The 16736-nt window shown below is 37.0% G+C and overlaps 2 protein-coding genes across 5 annotated transcripts in view; both read right to left on the reverse strand.

Moving 5' to 3' along the window:
• Nucleotides 1-16736, reverse strand: part of LOC127510688 (gastrula zinc finger protein XlCGF7.1-like) — a 201910-nt gene that overhangs the window by 155207 nt on the left and 29967 nt on the right. The gene's annotated exons all lie outside the window — the stretch shown is intronic.
• On the reverse strand, nt 1229-8678 carry LOC127510646 (gastrula zinc finger protein XlCGF57.1-like). The gene is made up of 3 exons (XM_051890498.1): nt 8598-8678; nt 7400-7556; nt 1229-3211 (listed from the first exon to the last, which is right to left on the reverse strand). The coding sequence occupies exons 2-3, from the start codon at nt 7482-7484 to the stop codon at nt 2004-2006; spliced, it is 1293 nt and encodes a 430-aa protein (XP_051746458.1). The 5' UTR covers nt 7485-7556; nt 8598-8678; the 3' UTR covers nt 1229-2003.

Below are 16736 nucleotides of genomic sequence, written 5' to 3' on the forward strand. Positions count from 1 at the left end.
TTAATGCAAAACAATCATATATAAAAACCCTGACGAGGTTTTTTCCTGCAGAAACATACCTTCACTTTTACTCTTGGTACCTTAAGTACATTACAGTATGCAAGAAAATACTTTTAATTTTTTTTTTATTAAAACCATTTAATTAAGGTTTTAAATATGACTAGTAGTTTTTCCCCAATGTGGTATTAGTAGTTAGTAAAAATAGTTTGTCAAAACTGTAGACAATTTCTCTTTTCCTTCTTTCTCTAAATCAGACCAGACCCCTGTACTGCAGGATAAACCTGAACGTCCCAGTGCTGGACAGGTTATTTAATGACTGCGACACACGGCCTTATTTTCGGCTGATCAGGGAGGCCCTGGCAGTGCTGCTGGATCTGTTGGAAAATGAACGGTGACACAGATGGGGATGGCTGGCGTGTGGTACATCATACAGAGTGGTCTCCAGTGTGTTTGACATGCCTTGTTTCACTGTCCACTGAGTATGAGGATGTCTGATAAGGTGGTGGAAATTCGCCACCAAGTAATTCACCTCCCCAATACCCCAGAGGAGCTAAAGACAGTTTGCCGTGGGTTTGCAGGGCTGGCAAGACACAGAGCAATCAATGGCTGCCATGTCCACATCAAGCCACCAAGCGGCCCTGATGGTCAGTGCTACAGGAACAGGAAACTGTTCCCATCCATAATCCTGCAGGCAGTTTGTGACAATCAGGGCCGCTTCACTGACACTTACGTGGGCTGGCCCGGGTCAGTGCATGATGCACAAGTGCTCCGCCACAGCCCACTGTACAGGAGGCCAGTGTACCCTCCTCCAGGGCACTTTATCCTAGCAGACGGAGGGTACCTGTGCCTCCGACACCCACCTCCCCTCATCAGTCTCTACAAGAGGCCAGTACAAGGCGTCGGAGCCCAGTGCTTTAACGTCCATCATTCCAGGGCACGCTCCATTACCGAGTGTGCTTTTGGGATGATGAAGACCAGGTTCAGGGCCATCTTCCTGCAAGTGTACCACACCTTTGTACCTCACGCAAGTGAATTCCAAAGACATTTTTAAAAAATACTGAAAAATAATAAATTATTTTTTTTATAAGATACAATTTTGTTTCTTTTTTATCGTGAAAATAAAAACAATTTATTTTCATTTACAAATTTGAATGAAAAAAAAAAAATGTATAGAAAAATTTGTTTTTATATCCAAATTATACCTGTCATTAAAAAATAAACAATGTACAGAACAATTCCTTCTTTTATTTTACAGCCCGCACGTTTCAAGTTACATAAGGAAAATAAACAATGTACAGAAATTGCTTTCATTTACAAATAACTTAAATTCATCTCAATTCTACTGAGATCTTGAAAGAAAGTTATTTTATTTGCAGTTGATTTCATCTAAGGCTGTGTAGCTTATTGTCTAAGGCTATTGTCTCTTCTCTTTTTATGTTCTTCATCTTTCCTTCAGTGATTCTACTTGTTAACAGCAGGTGTTCATCACTAATGCTCAAACATGACTTGATTAATCAATGATCTCATTAACTTAAACACTCTAAAGTGGGACATTATGTACACTGAGCAGTGTTAATTTAACTCTGAGGATTTTGCTCTGTACATGAGCTTTTTGGTGAATGTGAATTAGCTTATGTATTTCTTAATCATATTTTATTAATACATTAATTCTGAAACTAATATAGCTCCACAGTTATAGCATTTAGCTTAAGGCTGTAACATAAAATCCATTGTTTATATCCTTTATTTTAATTTGTGTAATTTCATAGCAAGATGGAAGAGTTACAACTTTACAAAATCAAAATTACTTTCACAAAGATGCATATTTTTTGGTGCCATTTTAAATTGTCGAGCCATCTAAAATGCATTCCATGCAAAGGACACGCATGGGGTCTCACATCTGCATGACTTGCTGTATGATGTCAAAAGATTTTTTGTTTTTGTTTTACACTGATCAAATGAAATGGTCTTCCTCCAGAGTGAGTGTGCAAATTGAAACTGCTCTATTTTGTAAACCTCTTGCCAGGCTGAATAGAATGAGTTCTCAAATGACATTTTAGGTCTCTTTGTTTTGTGAAAATCTTCTTACAATGAAGACATGTGAAAGACTTCTCTCCAGTGTGAAGCCTCTTATGAACCTCAAGGTTTCCTTTAAGTGTGAAACTCTTTCCACACTGAAGGCAGGTGAAAGGCTTCTCTCCAGTGTGAACTCTCATGTGAACCTCAAGGTTTGCTTTATGTGTGTAACTCTTCTCACACTGAGGACAGGTGAAAGGCTTCTCTCCAGTGTGAACTCTCATGTGAACCTCAAGGTTTGCTTTGTTTCTGCAAGTCCTTCCACAGTGATGGCACATGAAATGCTTCTCAATGGTGTGAATTTTTACATGATTCTTAAGACGTTTCGTGTCTCTGAAACTCCTTCCACACTGATGACATACAAAACAGTTCCCTCTTGTGTGACTCCTCATGTGGTTGTTAAGGGATATTTTACATCTGAAACTATTTCCACACTGATCACATTTGAACAGCTTCTCTCCCGTGTGAATTCTCATGTGGGCATTAAGGGTTGACTTATGTGCAAAACTCTTTCCACATTGAGGACAGGTGTAAGGCTTTTCTCCAGTGTGAATTCTCATGTGGCTTTTAAGGCTTCCTTTTTGAATGAAACTTTTTCCACACTCTTGACAGGTGTAGAGACTCTCTCCAGTGTGAATTCTCTTGTGAACATTAAGGTTTCCTTTTCGGTTGAAACTTATTCCACACTGTTTACAGGTGTAAGGCTTCTCTCCAGTGTGAATTCTCATGTGGGCATTAAGAGTTGGCTTATGTGTAAAACTCTGTCCACATTGAGGGCAGGTGTAAGGCTTCTCTCCAGTGTGAATTCTCATGTGGCTTTTAAGGCTTCCTTTTTGAATGAAACTGCTTCCACACTGTTGGCAGGTGTAAAGCTTTTCTCCAGTGTGAATTCGCATGTGGATTTTAAGGCTTCCTTTTTTAGTGAAATTTGTTCCACATTGTTTGCAGGTGTAAGGCTTCTCTCCGGTGTGAGTTCTCATGTGGACTGCAAGATCTCCTTGTTGATCAAAACTCTTTCCACACTGAAAGCAGGTGAAATAACTTCTAGTTGTTATCTTCTCAGTCTGTGAGGAATTAAAAGATGTTACTCCAGTTGTGAAATCATGATCCTCCTCTTCTTTCAGCACCATCAGGTCTAAGGTGAACAGCGACAAATACAAGTTAAACCCAGTTTAATGACACAAAGCAACAGACATGAAAAAAATGTTGACAATTTTTAAGCATCAAAACCAACCACAAAAAAAAAAAAAAAAAAAAACAGCTTAACCTAAGAGAACTGGTCAATTATAGACAGATCAAAAATTGGCCTAAAATAGTGTTCTTTCAACCATGTTCAGTTTTGCAGAGCAACTATTTTGTTTTCAGTTTCTATTCTCATTAGGTCTTGTGGCAACATAGACCACAACATTCTCTTGGAATTATGTTTGCATTTATGGAGAAGCATCAGAAGAGTTTAAGTCATATTTATCTGACTTTTACCACTTGTATTTGATGAGACATCTCTTTTTACACAAAGCAAGTATGGAGTGCCACATGGCTTTGTATTAGGTCCTCTGCTTTTCTCCTTGTACAAGTTCCCCCTTAAGGGCCATTATCATTAGATTTCTCTATGTTATTCAGAGATTTCTAGGTGTAGTTATATTGTTTTCTTCAGTTAAGAACCCAGGTGATGTTGAAATCAATCTGTTCTGACAATTACACTTTTTATTGAATGCACCTAGCTAACAACATCGTGCTGTGTTCTGGTTTCACCTCACTCCAGTCTAAACTAACTGATTTTATAGGTAATTTACTACACATTGTCATATAAATAACCTGAAAATACTGTGGATTATTAAGGCTAAATATTACTAACCACTCTTGCTAAATGGGGTAAGCACACATTTCACAGGTGTTCTGAGTAAATTATTTGTTATACACCGATTCAGACGTTATGTCTCGTGAGTTCAGTCTTGGACAGATCAGTTGTTTTAACCATTCATTAAAATGAATCTGTTCAAATGAGTCATTAAGTCACGAATCGGACATTAGTGGACGTGGACGCACTGCGTGTGAATCGCGGCTGTTATTAAGACATCGCAAAAGATTTGTCAACACAGAAAACACTTCACTGGATAGGATTTTTTTTTTTTTTTCATCTTTTTAAAGTGTGGTTTATGTCAGCTGTATGCAGGGGGCGCCTGTCAGAGAAGATGAATTTATGTTCTTTTGAGCAATATTCACACCCAGCGGTTATTCAGGAAAAAAATTCTCCGAATGCACCACGTGAAACATGGATTCGGTCTTCTGAACTTTTAGCATCGTGACAGATGATTTAGATTAATATGTGCGAAAGAGAGAGAGCAAAGACAGTGCTTAGTTTGAAGATAGAGAGAGTTTGTGCGCACAGAGGAGGAGCTCTCTGCTCGTTCTCTCCGTCAGTTAACATGCGTCCTATCACAAGTGCAGCAATCATCTGCATCCCTCATAAACAACTCACAATAACTGATCAAATAAGGCTTTGGCAGGACAAAAATTCGTTTTGGTGGTCGCCAAAAAATTTTCAACCCTGCATAATGCCTTACAGACAACCATGTTGTACTGATAAATAATAATAGTTACAATCATTAAATACTTACCTATTTGTGGTTATAACTTTTAAGAGTACAATGCATTATAACACCAGATGAAATCTGCATTTGTTTCATAAATCAGGTGAGTCAATTATTCAGTGATCCATTCATGAAGAGTTATTTGCTTCATTGAACAAATCAGCCTTTTTGAATGAATTGGTTGAATGAATGATTCAATGACTCACTCATTAAGACAAGCAGAGAAACACATATGTTCGACAGTAGGTGGCACAATAATAAGACTATTTGTGTTTTTACCATAACTTTTGGAACCCTAAATTATTTGCATCTATAAAACTTTTCTGCCTTCTGTTCTATGGCAACAGTACTCTTTTTTTTTTTTTTTTACGGTTGTAACGGTATACCGTTATGAACATGTTTGATTATCATATTGTGCAAATTTGCTTATCTACGGTATTGGGGGGAAAAAAATAGATGGAGAATCTCACCTGCGCATAAGCAGCTGCCTTCCACTTTGACTAGACTCGAAACTTGCTCGACCCACACGTACAGCGGAGAAAATGTCAGAGACAGAGACCGTTATCTTTAACCTCTATCCCCCATCAAAAAAGTTAAAATTTGCAGTATGGGAACACTTTGAGGATAGATATCCAATTTGCAAAAAATGTGGATTCAAAGTGGCTGCAAAAAGAGGAAATACATCAAACATGTTCGCCTATATTCAAGAACACCATCCTTCCATGCAGATAAAGTTGTCTTTAATAATAATAACTTAAAGCTGTATGACTTGAGATGCAGAGGGAATTGCGGAATCTGGTAATAAAAATTTAATTTACAGTAAAACGCAGATGTCATGTAAAATTAAAAGTAGAGCTGTACAATAAATCAAATCTCAACATGGTCTGTAAATATTAAAGCGCAAAACTGCTATATAAATATACAATCTGCTTGTTCTGCGTGTCTATGTGTAAATGAGATGTGCCGTTTTGTCTCACAATATGAAGACGTGAACAAATGAACATATCCAGAGCTGCTCTGAGAATGCTTAATGAGCATTGTATCAATTTATTTGAGAAAAACCAATGTCAAACTACAACCCGTCAAAATAAAAGTTCGGATTAACTCGAAGAAATTATGACAGAAATATATTACTATTGTACAATAGAATGTACTTCTTAAAATAATAACAGCAACAATAATACAATGTTTAAACATTAAGGAATATATTTTGTCTCTGTTTTAGTTTTGTAAATCACTGTTGTGCCAAAAAAAAAGTTTAATTTTCATTTGGTTACCACTGTTTTTGATAATGTATTTGTATTAAATCATAAAAAGAAAAGTTAATTTTCTGAATAAGATGCATTTCAAAGAGACTGTTATATCTTTTTAATGAAAAATATTAAAAAATAATATATTATTAATGATAAAAAAAATAAGTTGTTAATCTAATCCATAATCAATTATTAAATTTAATTGATTAGACATTTTTGATTATTGAAATGTGAATAAACAATACAAAAAGGTTTAAATTTTGTTCTAATAAAGCATTTGTTCAACCTGTTTTCATTAATTTAACTGATGATAATAAGTTATAACAACTAATGATAATAATAATAAGAATTGATTGTTTAATACTGTATACTGTAGAACTTTCATATTTTCTGAATGATTATCATACTGTGAAAAACTCATAACGTTACAACTCTATTTTTAAATACTCAAGAAATGGCACCAACCACCAATTGGACTTCCCTTTATAAATGCAATCAATGGCTTCAAATATTTGGGCATAGATATTACTCCTACAATTTAGGGAGGCACCGATATGAAAATTTTGGCGGATGTGATAACCGAATATTCTTTATATTTGATACATTGGCCGATAAATCTAAATCCAAATTTTGACCCAATTTTTTGACAGCCTTGTTGTTGTTTTTTCACAAAAACAAAAGGCTCACCATTAAAAGCCATGTCCCAAACATACAGTACAGTAGCCTGTTCTGAACCAGAGTAAATTATTTAACTTTTAAAACCAATTTAAACTATGACCATTCTTTTTCCAAAAAATATTACCTTACAAAGAAATAAAATAATGGCTATATAATGAAAACAAGTCATTGGACAACATTACTTACAAAAAAAAGAATCAAAATGCATGTGCCATAAATAAAATGGAATAGCCTCCACATGTATAATAATGAAATGATTTTTATTAAACCATATTGTTGATGAAAATGATACGAGAAAAATAAAAAAATGCTCGTTATAATTAATAATGCATCAACATTTTTGACAAGGAAACATCTCAAATTAATAATAGCTACTGTTTAAAATAATAGCACTGATCTGCATGCACTGAAGCTGGAGAGCTTAAGATGCATTTTGGTCATTCGGCTCACAAGTGGACGACACTAAATACAGATGTAAACAGGGTCTAAAACATTTTTAGCTTCTCCACTTTTGACCACTTCCAGAGGTAGTCGAAAATGCATTTGACCAGATTGCCTTCATAGCATAAAAGCTCATGTGGTCGAATGTGTTCAAACAACCACAAAAGATTGCCTGCTCTCAGACTACTGACCAAATGTTTAAACAATACGGGAAAAGCACTAGCCAGATGGGAAATATATTTGTCATTATGACAATAGTATTATTTAGCTATAAGTAACAAACAGCACTCACTCACAGAATCATATACAAGCTACTCTCAGGATCAAATGACTGAGTTCAGCTTTGAGAATGAAACCAACCTTTTTGTTCCTCAGTATCTTCTTGTTTCAGACTGAATACTTCTTCAATCTTCAGGTCTTCACTCTCCTGTTTAATAAGCGCCATCTTTATAACAGTGTGTCACGTGGATCTCAGTCGCTTCACCAGGAGTTTTTCTATGTGTTTGGACACTCTGTCCTGTTTGAGATGAGAATAATTAACAGAAAGAAAAATAAATCCAAACTAAATCTCTGCGTGCGTCTCAATCAGCTCCCTAGTTCGGTAGTCAGCACACTGGTAAGGGAGTCAGTCAGAGTGAGAGTTAATGGCCTTAAAGGGATAGTTCACCCAAAAATGAAAATTCTGTCATCAGTTACACATTCTCAGGTTGTTTCAAACCTATATAAAAAATTTTTGTTATGTTGAACACAAAGGAAGATATTTTAAACAATGTGGGAAACTGAACAGTTCTGGGACACCATTGACTTCCATAGTATTTTTTTTTACTACTATGGAAGTCAATGGTGCCCCAAAGCGGCCTGGTTACAAACTTTCTTCAAAATATCTTCCTTTGTGTTCAACAGAACAAAGAAATTTTTACAGGTTTAGAACAACTTGAGGGTGAGTAACTGATGACAGAATTTAAATTTTTGGGTTAACTATCCCTTTAGATTACCTGATTAGCCAAAACAAACAAACAAACAAAAAAAAAACTATAAATTATTAAAAGAATGCAATATATATTTAACATTCATGTTTAGGTATTTATAATTTATATTTGGTATTTAGTGATTTGTAGATCACATATAATAGATAAAACATGAAAACACTGGTGATTTGTTGTATTTTTGCTTGCGGAAATTCAAGCTATTCGAATCATTCTAGTTTTAATTGACACGGAATTTCCTCATCTTGCCACTGACCTATGAGAAACTGATATATGCTGCGTTCACGTGCTATCGGAAATGTGAGGGTGTTCATGTTCAATTTTTACCTAGGAAACTCATATTTACCATAATTCCAAGAGCACATGAAGGCAGCAATAGTTCACGATAGGGAACGAAACGAGACACGCCTTCTCTGTTACTCATGTGTGGATGCACTTTTATAAAAGTAAAAAATATCGTTTATTAATGTTAGATAAATCATACCAATTGTATATTCAAAAATAACAATTAATTTATATAAACTATAAAATATAATGAACAGTTTGCAACGTTTAAATGCTTAAAAACAAACCTTTCTTTAGCCGAATCAAAACAGATGCAGGAGCACGACGCAGCTCTATGTCGTCACATCACCACACCAAAATAAAAGTCCTGTTCACACGTTGCTGTCTAAAATCACAAAGCGCATACAAATAATATAACATATATCAGAGGTATTAATATTTAAATTATATAAATACATATTTAAATACATGTTTAATTGTGTACTGAAAATAATGTGTAGCATATCTAATATGTAATATTTTTTTTTTTTTTTACAAAAGCACAGCAGTCATGTTTGAGTGCAGCAATCATTTTTACAATTTATTTATACAAACAAGTCACTTTTCTTCATTTTTGTTTGATGCAATTTTTCCCCAAAAGAGCTATATCAAAAATATATATTTTACTATTATACAATAAATAAGGTTTGTCAATACAACTAAATCTAAAAACACAAAAATAAACTATCCACAGGAAACAGTTAATTGTACAGTTACAGTTGATTTTTGACTCTCAATTTGAGTCACCTGCATCAAACTTTCCGGTGTTTTGATTCACTTCTGCTTCAGGATGAATATCACGAGGAGACAGCAGGAAAACAAATGAAATGATGTTAGTGTAGTGATATTTATTTTTATAGTGCAGAGTTCATTTGCTAAGAATAGAGTACCTCAGGGATGACGTGTTTTTGTAGGCAAAACCCGGAAGCGAGTTAGCATTTTAGGACTTCCGGTTCCATCGCCCCCAAGTCAATGGGTTTTTGCTAAATTGCCTGAAATAAGGTCTGTAGTTAACAAAGTCTCTAAATATTTTCACGTTTTGATCTATGACATAAAACACACCAGTTATAACCCGCTTGTGATTTTTTTTAAACCTTTATTGTGTCTTAAAAACGGCGGTTGCTAACAAATTGCTAAAATGGACTACTTCCTTTGGTGGGGACTTTAGACGTCATCATGACAAACAGGACATTTGGACAGAATTTCTCATGAAAAAGTGGATAAGTATTCATACACAGCGCAGATCATAATCAGCGAGCATGTTTTTAAATAAAGTTGTTTTTTAAATAAAGTTTGAGGAAGTTTGGTTGTGGTGACATTGATCCGCGACCGTGGTTTGCTGTAGTCCGTTTATAGCCTACTGTTAGCTTTTTGTATCTGACGACTTTATTTAGGCTTCAAAATGTATAAATGTTGTGTTAACTTGTAAAGATTATCTTGATAGACAAAACGTGCAAGTGTCATAATCACAGAGCTTATTTTTTGCGATTTTCCAAAAGTCTATGGGAAAAATGCATAGGTTTTCGATCGAGGGAACCCGTGCGCCGCTAACTTCCGGGTTGGCCTACAAAAACACGTCATCCCTGAGGTACTCTATTGGGTTTTTGTGTGATTACAGTACGGCTGCTGATGTGGAAGTACTTTTCTGTTCATTGAAGGAGATTGAAGGGAAAGTGTGAGAGTGCATGAAGATGAAACAGATGAACAAACACAATGACCTAAATCCTACATTTAAAGTGGTCATATGATGCTATTTTGAAAGTTCATTATTTTGATTATTGGGTGTAATATAATAAGTTAAGCAGTTATATGCGAAAGTTAGGTCATCTGAGCTTAGAAATAGTTCTTCTATATTTTGTGAATCAGGTAGACAGGTCAAGTTCTGGTGTTATGAATTTTGACAGTTGATTCCATTGCATTTTGTTATATAGCTTGTAGTGTTGCGTAAAATCTTACAATTTGGGCAATGGTGAAATTGCTGTTTCAGATTAAATTGTTCTTGTGATTTGTGGCATTTTGGACATTGTTTTTCTTATGCTTATTTGTGCCCCTATTGGCTTCGGTCTCACCACTGTACTAGGGATAGAGAGATCCTCACTGATTTTAGGGCCTTGACCAGGTGGAAATACTTGGTCCTGTGGAATAGGTTCTGTGGTTGTTCTGTGGGTTGTTGTTGTTAGGCTTTTAAGGCTATTTTCGTTTTAAGATTGGTGAATGTTTTCAAGTTACCTAAATGCAGTTGGGAGACTTGTTTTTCCCATAGAGTAATTTGAATTTCTTCAGATGGATCTCACACGCAACATTCTTGGATCTCACAGTCTGCACCCCAGGCCTTTACAGTGGTTGTGCTGTTACAATACTTACCCGGATGATAAAACAATTCAAATGATGCAACATTACACACAATTTTATAAAACTGCCCCACACAGAACTCGAACCCACAGTCTCTGGATAAGGTGCCCGTCACTCATCTCGTTGCGCCACCGGGCAGATTCATGTTCACACACATGCCAAAGTTCAGTAGTTCATGTGAGAATGAACTGACAATGAAGAATTTTTATAGAAATGCACCGCTAAGTTAACTAGCATCAGGACACAAACATAGGCAGAGTCAAATTTGGAGAGATATTTCTCAGGAACAATAGTCAATATCAAACATCTGTTCAGTTATTTCTGTGCGGCTCGGTCCAAAGATTACCTGAGTCGATTTTGGACAAAATTGGGCAAAATGTGTAGGAGTAGTGAAAAAACTGTTTTTTATTTGCTTCAATATGGCGGACAGTCACATTGTTGGAAAATGATATAAAATGACATAAAATCGACATAAACCAAGGAATACTATGACATGAAATCAAATTTTAGATAATGTTTTATTCATTTTTGCAAAAATGTGTTCTTTGGAACACTAGGTGGCGCTGTGTTCAAACTTTAGGACATGCTATTCATGAACCCTACCAAATTCTGTGTCAATATGTCAAATTGTTAAAAAGATATTGCAATTTATGAGGAAATTCATCAGATCCTGGCAAAACTGGTTTCCTTGGATTTGGCATAACACAAGGAATCCATAGACACCAAGATCATGATGACAAACTGTTCAAAAGTTATTGGCCAAAATAACCATTTTTCAGGTCTCATGACCTGTAGGTGGTGCTGTTCCCAAATTTGGACCCTCAGATCATGGTTCTGATGAAGCGTACCAATTTTCGTTTTGATTGCTCAAAGTTTGGCTGAGATACAGCCTCTGAACCAATTTTGGGTCAACCTTGTTAAGTTTGCGACATCCTAATTTTTGAACAAAGATGTATAAAAAATCTGTTCAGTCATTTCCGTGCGGCTCGGTCCAAAGATCATCTGAGCCAATTTTAGTAAGAATTTGACACAATTTTAAGGAGGAGTTACAAAAACTCTGAATACTGTTCTTTTCAAATGGCCACTACTGTTATGGGCGGAGTCTTAATTTAAGATGTTGAATGTAATCAGCATGATGAAAGGAATCAAAATATTTACAAATTTGTTAACTATAGCATGAAATATCTGATATTCTGATTGTCAAATATGTGCAAGTGGATGTGTTTTGCTGTTTAAACCTTTATAACGATTGCGTTAGTTAAGCTATACGTGCAATGGGCTCCGCCATGTTAGTTTGCGCCGCAGTACAGAGAATCGGATCTGTTGGATTTACAACACGTGAATTCATCCATTTCTCCCGAAATACATGAAAGTAAGTGAGCTGGTGAACACGGATTGGCATGTTGTGCTCTCAGAAACAGGCTCAGCCATCACACTGAATTAGGTGAGCTCGTTTTATATATATGTTTTGTAATGTTTCAATATAACAATTGTTATGCATGCTATATCCAGCATATAATATGATGTTCTCAAGAACTGGCGTGGCGTGGCGTGTGATTGTGTGGTGTGGGTGGGTGTGGGCGACAGTGAAATTAGACAAACTCGAGGGGGCGCATGTCCGAAAAGGTTGAAAACCCCTGCTCCAAACCACAAAAATTGGCCATTAAATGTGTGCAGACATGCCTCAATGAGAAAGCTGTCTCATTTGTGAGCAAAGGCTCAAAAATTGAAATTGCTACAAACAACACATCATCAGTCTGTGCCCTCACTGATGGGAGTAAGAAGAATGGCCCTACTCCCGAATTTGAGGGTGCCTCATATATTCTAAAAAACTGCACCTTGTCTAATAAACATGGGCAGCATTATCTACTTCTTGGACGAACATCCATGAAGTTTAGGACAGCTCCTCTAAGTGTGTCGGAAGAGGCAGAAAGAGCTGCCCTAGATGCCCTCTGCCACTGGCGAGGAGGAGGACCTCTTTGCAAAGAGTGAGAGTGAGTCTCAGAGGCATCTATTTATCTATCTATCTATCTATATAGTAGTAAAATACTAGCATTTAACTAATATTTTTAGATCTGAGGTGTGGCCAGAAACTCCTGGACACTTCCCTTAGTCAATCATTTAAAGGCAACACTGTGGGAGAATAGAAACAAAGTTTAAATCTTCAAGCTACACAATTGTGAAAGTACACAAATATAATGCATAACACATTAATTGAGATATATCAATAGAGTAAAGTTACTTACACAATGTCTATCTGATATGAATAAAACGTGTCCTTTAATTATGGTGGGAAGGATAGTTATTGCCGCTTTTATAGACATCAGTGTGTATTTTACAAACTGTAAATGTATTGTTTTGCTACTACTTATGTGTATTAAAATCTCTGAAACTTAAAATAAACATGTGGTTGAAAACACTGCATATTTGTGATATATGAAAAGTGCTGAACACGTCCGTCACTGGCTCGGCACCAGCCACGGCATGCAAGCACATTGGAATTTGATCACGTGATGCACTGAACGTTCTAATCACACCGGTGTGATCGTACGCTCCACGGACCAGCCAAGGCTGATCACACCGGTGAGATTGTACACGTCATAGGGTCAGAATGATGAGAAGAATCAGGTGTACTAAGTTAAATTTTTCTAGAACAAAGGTCAGTGGAAAGTGTCATTGGATAGTGGAATTTTCTTTCATTTCTCTGACATATCCTGTAGTGCACTTACAAGTGGTAACTAAATGCATTTTTTAATACAGAGATAGTATGTTAAAGGTAAAGTTCATAACTTCCAGAGATTAAACTCCACAGTAGAAGCTTCTGTCCCACAGGAAAAACAGCACATCCCTGCACTTACATGTGGAAGGAGAGTGGGCACCAACAACTCCATCCAAGAGGCCATAGCTGTACGGGAATCCTTCTGCACCCCTTCTGCTTTTCTTCAACAAAACACAAAGGCTCTTTTAAGAGCCACTCACTTATTCTTGAAAGATCTGATTCCTGATTTATTTCTCAGGAAAACTCAGCCCTGTGTAAAGCAGTCAAGAACTTGATTTCTACTTCACTTCTTTTTTCAAGTGACAGGTTTCTGAGACACAGGGCCAGACTTAAAAGAAAAAGCTCCTCCTCATCTGCAGACTGGTTGAGCACATTCATCAATTGATTCTTAAACTCTTCCTTCTGCCCCTTCTTTTTTTTTTTTTTGGTCTTCTTAGATCATTGCTGGGTGCTGCCGGGACATGGAAAACATGGGGTGCTGAGGTAGATGGGGGCTCCCAGGATACACCAGGAGGGTCAGACAGAGTCTCAGCAGTCAGACTAAGCAGCCAAAACTGCAGGAGTAGACAGGGAGCTGGGAGATACAATACAGATGAAAGCATTGGTCACCTTGATAGCCTGATTGCTGAGCACAGACATAGATTTTGTGGTCTTTTTCCAGAAGGGAAATTTATTCCAAAACACCATTTTGTAGAGCATTACCCACAGCTCATTAACCCTGCATGCAGGTCCGCAGGTGGTGGGTGAGGAGCTTGTAAGGATCCTGCTCTGCGATCTGTATCAAAGGCACGACAACTTGCCTGGGGAGTCTCTCAAAGGGCCTACCTGTCCTTTTGGCTGGCTGGTCGACTGTCGGACGGTGGCGGAGTTTAGCAGAGAAGTTGTGGGGAGGAAGGCTTTTGGGTATCCCTATACATATAAGTGATTTTTACAAAAAACATGCTTTATCTCAAAAACAAATGGTCCAAACTGCTCAGGCCCTCCTGGTGCTGAGGGGTCCCTGTGGTGGTGAGGGGTCCAAGTGGATGCTGCACACTGGTGGTGGATGAGGAGAGACCTGATATGATTGTAAAGTGCTTTGGGTGTACAGTAGTACATATGAAAGTGCTATATAAATGCCTCATTCATTCATTCAACACAGCAGGCCTGGCTGATCCACCTGCTAATAAGCATGTTGGGAAGAAAATCGAAAGTGTGGGATCATTTTTGAAAGGATCCTCACCTCTGATTCTGGTGTCCTTAGCCTTCTGGTCCTCTTGGACCTGAGCACAGCTTTTGATACCGTTTGCCATTCTATACTCCTTTCTCATTTCAGAAACAGTTTTACAATGGCTAAGTTCATATCTCTTAGACAGGCAACAGTTCATTAGCATTGACAAATTCAAATCTTGTTCTTTCACAATTTCACGTGGGGTGCCTCAAGGATCTGTCCTTGGTCCACTTTTTTTTTTTAATCTACACACTTCCTCTGGGTCAGATTATCTGCTGCCATGGTTTTAATTTCCACAGTTACGCTGATGGCACGTAAATTTGTTGTACTGTACAGCCCAATTCTGTTTTTCCTCCCTCTTCTTTAACATCTTGCTTACACAATCTCAAAATATGGATGGCTCAAAATTACTTAAAGTTCAATACATAAAAAAAAAAAAAGAAATTCTGTTAGTAGGCCCTAAATCCCTTGATTCCTCCCAACTTGACTTCTCCATTAACATTGACGGTGTTGTACTCTTCCACTATACGCAACCTTGGTGTATTTTTTGATTCTAGGCTATGTTTTCAATCAGCTTGTCAAGTCCTGTTTCTTACATCTTCGCATTATTGTCCGTTTACGACCCTCGCTAAATTTCAAAGATACTGAAACTGTTGTTTATGCTTTTATAACTTCATGTCTGGATTATTGCAACTCATTGTTTTATGGCCTACCCAAAAAAGTCCTAAATCGCTTGCAGCTAATTCAAAATTCACCTGATCGGGCCCTCACATTTACCAAAAATTCAGCTCACATCACTCCTGTCTTACAGCGACTACATTGGGTCCCTGTTATTTATCATATTCAGTTTAAGATTCTTGTTCTAGTTTTCAAGGCTTGTCATGGTTCAGCACCTTCTTATCTTTCTGAATTAATTCTCCCCTATGTCCCTGCCAGTACTCTGAGATCGAGCTCTGAGAATTTGCTTGAAGTACCCAAGTTCTGTCTATCTGGTGTGGGTGGAAGGGCTTTCAGCATTTCAGCTTCTAAGCTCTGAAACAAACTACCACAAAACCTTCATGTTGTCTCTTCACTTCAGACATTTACAAGTGCTTTAAAAACTCACTTAATCAAAATATGTTTTGTATCTTCGCTTGTATATTATACTATCTTTGTCTGCTCCATCTAGTTGATCATGTGTTGTATACTGTTTGTATACTTGTATATGTGTTCATGTTATCTATCAACTTCATGTGAAGCATCCTTGGGTCCTTGAAAGGCACTATATAAATAAAACATATTATTATTATTATAAAGGATGACCCCAAAAAGGCTGTCTGCAAACTCTGCAGGCAAACATTTGTTAACCATTAGTCGACATCGGACATGTCTTATCATTTAAAACATGTAAGTAGACTAGTAGGCGCTAGCCACTTAGCATTGCCGCTTATTTTAATGTTAGTGTGTGCCAATATAATAGGCGCTTATCCAAGTATTCGTGCAGTGTGGAAGGCGATAAATCATACTGACATGTTTAATTTAATGTGCATTTCTCTAGGCTCATCCAGTATACTACTGCGAAGATAACGCGCCGTCAGCTTCAACTTCGCATCCAACGCTGACTCAGCAAACTCTTCACATGAAACCTTGACAATTTTTTGTAAATTGAGAAGAGGGAGGCTGTAGGACCTGGAGCAGGCAGATATACGGCCCAGGCAGTTTTACGCCCCTGTTGTTCCTGATGCGTCCTGTAGGGGGAGGCTATACTGAGGTTAGGTGACTTGTGCGCACTTGAGTAAGCTTCAATATCGGAGGAGAAATCCCAAGTAATTTAAAAAATAAGTGTTATTGTGTCACAAAATGAAGTTTTAAGAGTTTTTCAGGCGAGAATGTAGTTATTTAAAGATCAAATCTGTGGTTTATTTGTAAAGATAGTGGCTATTTGAAAATTTGATCTGATTGTGTTTGTTTCATAAAATGCTCTGTAGGACACTGTTCTGTACAACAAGTATAGGTATGACAACAAATAGTGAATACTACAGCAGATAGGGCTATTTCATCAAGGGT

This window comes from Ctenopharyngodon idella, chromosome 4 (genome assembly GCF_019924925.1).
Source record: "Ctenopharyngodon idella isolate HZGC_01 chromosome 4, HZGC01, whole genome shotgun sequence".
NCBI classification, from domain to species: Eukaryota; Metazoa; Chordata; class Actinopteri; order Cypriniformes; family Xenocyprididae; genus Ctenopharyngodon; species Ctenopharyngodon idella.